The sequence below is a fragment of the Clarias gariepinus genome, chromosome 24 (assembly GCF_024256425.1).
Source record: "Clarias gariepinus isolate MV-2021 ecotype Netherlands chromosome 24, CGAR_prim_01v2, whole genome shotgun sequence".
NCBI classification, from domain to species: Eukaryota; Metazoa; Chordata; class Actinopteri; order Siluriformes; family Clariidae; genus Clarias; species Clarias gariepinus.
In genome coordinates, this window is record NC_071123.1 from 20946731 (window position 1) to 20951881 (window position 5151).

The window sequence follows — 5151 nt, forward strand, 5'->3', positions numbered from 1 at the left end:
ATAATTAAAAAAAAAATAAAAAAAAATTTGGTAGGTGTAGTCTAATATTAGTTTATAACACATTTATAGTTTATTATTACTCATTCTATAAGAAAAATAAATATATTTAGTGAATTTAAACAGTTTTTGCAATCAAAAACGAGTGGTATATTTTAAAATACTGTGTCTGTGGAGCCAACTAAAAAAACTATTCACACACTGGTTCCATTTATATGAATACATACTATGCCAGCAATTAGCTGAAAAACAACATTTGAAGAAAACTGGTGATTTTAAGCATTTTCAAGCATTTTTAAATCATGGGTCCAAATGGACCCGCTAACACCACAGGTGTAAACAGCTTTCTAACACAATACAATAACAACCAACTGTTGTTGTTACATAATTACCTAATTCAATATGTCTTATTTTATAGTTTTGAAATTCCCAGTATTGTTGTAAAATGTAGAAAATAAATCATTAAACAAAAACAAAGAAATTTGCAAGCGACCCCAAACTTTTGAACTTTAGTGTGTGTGTGTGTGTGTATATATATATATATATATATATATATATATATATATATATATATATATATATATACACACAGTACACAAGTTTTGCCAGCTGGTATATAACGCTGATGTTATTTTATTTTATCAATTAACTCCTGTCATCTGTTGAAACAGTCTTTTATAACTATTCATAATTCACTCTAAGCTGCATGAATGGAAAAATTGAGAGCCATGATTTTCGATTCTTTACAATAAACATAATTCTCCCAGTAATTATTGCATTCCTGGATAAATCAACATTTTTTAACTAACCTCTTGGCTGAATTAATTAATGAATGAAGTACATTTTAGCAACAACTTGTCTTCTCCTCCATATATAGTTGACACAACCTTTATTTAAAGCTAAAGTTACTTTTAAAAGGTTTTAAATTTTCAAAAACTCTATTTTGGTTTGTATTGTAGACATTAGTGTTTATCTCAGAAATACAAATGTTTTATCCCAGTACCTCTGATTATTTGAATTATTATAAGGAAAGCATAGTGAAAGGAATAATGGTGACTGAAGAGATGGTTTGTAAAGCTGTTTAATAAAACCTATAAATGACACCCGCTCTCTGGCTCAGTGATGGCAATAAAGCAAATTTGCAATCATGCAGCTTCCATTATGTTATACACATTCGAGCTGTTAATGAAATAACAGCAAATCTGGTGCCATTTAGACATAACAGAAAACCCTGTGACCCATAGAAACATCTATTCTCCAAATTAAAAACTGTGACTGTCTTAATTGACAAACATGTAATGAGGGTGAAGTGTTTATAAAGATGATAAACTGGTTAACTGTGTTATTTTCGGCGAAGTTCATTAATAAAACATTATGAAATAAAGTATAACTTAGACGTGCATCCTGTTCTTTGTTTGAGTCGGGAAAAACTTGATTTCCGTTGTTATTAACTCAGACTGCGCAAAAGGTGTGTAAAGCTGAGCTACTCGAGCGCTCCTGCAGGGCTGTGATTGGTTGAATGGTGAGGTCGCATCTGATTGGCTAAAGAATACGAGTGACATTTTTTTTTAGACTTTGCTGGCACGTTGGAGTCAGGAAAGTCTCAAAAACACACACACAGATCCAGCGATATTTACACAAGTAAATAGATTTTCACATGCACAGCCCATGATGCACTCGTAAATTTTAAACATTAAACATTTTTTACACAGTTGTACATATGTAAATTGTATATTATGAATATGTATATTTTCTGTATGCACATGCACTTTATGCGGGTGCATTGGGTTTCACGCATGTGGATTGGGTTACGCACGTAAACATCATGTCTTTTGTGTGAGTTATTTATGAGACCGATCTGCCTCCATAGTTTCTTCCTATTGCCATCTCAAGGAGTTTTTACTTGCCACTGTCGCCGTCACCCTTGGCTTGCTTATCAGAGACATTTCATTTATCATTCATTCATCACATTATTTCTAGACACATTTTTTTTTCACAATACACGCAAAAAAAAACCTTTTTTTAATTTCTTTCATTTTTGTAAAGCTGCTTTAAGACAATGGCTATTGCTAAAAGCGCTATATAAATAAAATAAAATTGAATTGTGTGACTGATCTCAGAGAATATTCTAATATTTAAAGATAATGGAATTTTGATTTTCATCAACAAAGGCTTTACGTATTTCAGTTTAGGTGTAATGAATCTAAAATGTATGAGAGTTTAATTTTTTTTTTTTATTATATATATATATATATATATATATATATATATACAACAACAACAACAAGACTACTACTAGTACTAACAATAATAAAAACTTTCCTGCACATTTTAATTTTTGGAGATAGTACTGTACATAGTTGGTGTATGACTGGGCCAATTCTGGATTGTAGTGGTGGGTCTCCTGGATGAAAAAAGGCAAGCCTGTTTTTTTTTTGTCATGATCTATCCCTGTCCACAATCACTGGCTGAAACCCTTCATTTCTGACTAGATGAGTGTCTGTGGCTTTATGAACTCTTTTACCCAGTGACAACATAGTCTTTAAATGTCTGAAAGATTCCCTTCGACACCTCTCCTGTTACAACTGCTCTCTCTGATTCTGAGCTGCTCACAGTTTTTCCATAAACCTCTCCAAGCTGACTCTGAGTCTCTGTGAGATTTGAAAGTTTCTGTTTAAAAGTCTCCAGCTCTCTGTTCTTCTCCTCCATCTGTCTGCTGAACTCTTCCTGCATCTTTGTTTTTGAGGCCAAAATGTTTCTCTGGAGTTCAGGCAGGATGATCTTCATGATTTTTTTCTCTGCCTCCATCCTGACCTCTCGTTCATACACCTCGCTGATCTCCTCTATCTCCTGTTGGTGCCTCTCCTCCATCTCTCTCCTCTCCCTCTCTCTCTTTTCTTTTAGTTTCTTCACCTTTTCTTCCATTTCTGCCCTTCGCGCTACCTCTCGTTCTAGCTCCCTCTCAAGTTCTCTCTTTTTCTCTTCATCTCTCTCTTCTTTCATCTTTCTCTCCAGTTTGGTTGTTCGGTCATCCAGTTGTTTAATGTCTCCTTCATGCTCCTGGATCGCTCCCTCCATTTTTCTCAGTGAGTCCTGCACCTCCTTATCTATCTTTTTCCTCACTTCCATCTCCTCTCTCATCCTTTTCTCTTCTCTTTCCTTTAGGATCTTAGTCTCCATCAATCTAATCTGAGATTCTGTCTCCAGGTAGATCTCACTGCTGTACAGCTTCACTCTGCTTCCTTCCACTATCTTCTCTATCTTCTTCAGCAGCTCTGAGCCCTGAGAACCATCTCCACTCTGCTTAATGTTGAGACAGTAAAACCTGTTCCCACATTTCTCCACTAGTCTCTGGACCTCCTGCTCTCCTGATTGGATAAACTCCTCAATGTTCTTCTTCTGAAGTTCATCAGTAACACTGAATATGATCATGGTGTTTCTCCAACATCTCTCTCCAAAAATCTCCTCCATTTTCTCCAGCATCCCTCTCTCATCTCCTGTAGGCCGCTTTACAGGTATGACCAGGAGAAAGACGTGGGGTCCTGGATCAGAGAGATGCACACAGAGTCCCACGTCCTGTCTAAGCTTCTCCAGAGAGAGTCCGGGAGAGAACCAGTCAGGAGTGTCCACCACTGTCACCTTCCTCCCAGCCACCTCCCCCTGTGTGCTCTCACTCTGCTGGGTAGATGTAGATGTAGCAGCCTGGTTCCTCTCCCCTCTGCTCAGGATGGTGTTTCTTGCTGCACTCTTCCCAGACCCCGTCCTCCCCAGCAGCACCAGCCTCAGTTCGGCTGCAGGAACCAACAGTGGAGAGTGTGGACTAGATGATTCTCCACCCACTGAAAATAGAGAAGTATAAAAATTTTTATACAGAATCACTTACTGCATTGTGGGGATTATGTTGTTCTCTAGAGTATGGTGGTGGACTGTCAGGACAATAATGATGAAATCTGGGAGGTTTCCATCATTTATGTACCTAACTTATGTTTAAATTCCACACCACTTAAACTGTTGATTTTAACATTAATAGATGTGTGTAGCTGAAAATTAAGCAATTGTGGGGATATTATTACAGTAATGTTTCATACACTATACTTAACCACTTACTGTTTAAATTATGCTTCCTTGAAGTGGCTATTACATATTATTAAGGTATATTTCATGTTCTTACATATGATTTATTGACTGTACATTTCCTGTTTTAAGTACTAGCCCTTGACCTGAATTTGACCTGAATAACCTATTTTAATTAATTCAAGTAACAAATTACTTACTAGTTGGAGGCATCTCCTTGCTGTTTCTTCTCCTGATGGCGCTTGATGATTCTGAATCTCTCTGTTCCTGCATCTGCTTTTTTATCTCTTCTAGAAGTCTCTCTTTCTCCTGAAGCTGTTTGTCTTGTTCAATTAGTTTGCTTTTACTGGATTCCAGTTCATTCATCACATTCTTCAGTTGTCTTTCTTTGTCTTTTAACTGTGTCTGATTCTCCTCTAATGTCCTATTTATTTTTACCAGTTCTTCTTTCACCTCTCTGAACTGTAGTTGTATGTATTCTGTCAGAAGTTTGTCTTTCTCCATCAGATTATTTGTCTTGTCCCACAATTGTCTTTCTTTGTCCTTTAACTGTGTCTTATTCTCTTCTAACATTGTATTTGCTTTTGCTAATTCTTCTTTCACCTTCTTGAGCTGTGTGTCCTTCTCTTCCAGTGTTTTATTCTTCATCTGAAGTGCTTCATTACTTTCATCTGGTTCTGCATCTTTATTCTCTATTTGTCTTTTATAATCCTCCAGCTGTTGGTCTTTATGCTTCAGTGATTTAGACATGCTGTCCAGTTTCAGCTTAGTGTTTTTTAGCTTCTCTTCAGTTTCTTCTAACTTTCCGATATTCTGATATTTCAAACCATAATTGTTATACTCTAAAATAATTGAAATTGAAAATAAATTAATTAAAATAATGTGTAGACAGAAAATGTCCTAAACAAATCAGGGTAAGAGATGAAAACAGCATTATCAACAACAAAAGCAGCTTTTAAACATGAACATCCAACCCTCTGCCACACAAACAAACATTTTGAAGTCAGGGTATGAAAAAAAAGAAAAGAAAAAAAGAACACCCTCAAATGTATTAACATATTGTACCTTTGACAGCCACAA

The 5151-nt window shown here is 35.9% G+C and overlaps 1 protein-coding gene across 1 annotated transcript; it reads right to left on the reverse strand.

Annotated features, from left to right (window-relative positions):
• Window positions 1–2299: 2299 nt before the first annotated feature.
• On the reverse strand, window positions 2300–4902 carry LOC128512042 (calponin homology domain-containing protein DDB_G0272472-like). Its single transcript, XM_053485166.1, has 2 exons — window positions 4272–4902; window positions 2300–3836 (listed from the first exon to the last, which is right to left on the reverse strand). Exons 1-2 carry the CDS (start codon window positions 4819–4821, stop codon window positions 2518–2520), a joined length of 1869 nt encoding a protein of 622 aa, XP_053341141.1. The 5' UTR covers window positions 4822–4902; the 3' UTR covers window positions 2300–2517.
• Between the last annotated feature and the right edge of the window lie 249 nt (window positions 4903–5151).

Bases quoted from the DNA above. Each gene is read 5' to 3' on its own strand.
- LOC128512042 (XM_053485166.1), bottom strand. From the start codon at position 4,821: ATGTCTAAATCACTGAAGCATAAAGACCAACAGCTGGAGGATTATAAA. The intron at 3,837-4,271 runs GTAAGTAATTTG...CTCTATTTTCAG, and splicing joins CAAGGAGATGCCTCCAACTA to TGGGTGGAGAATCATCTAGT.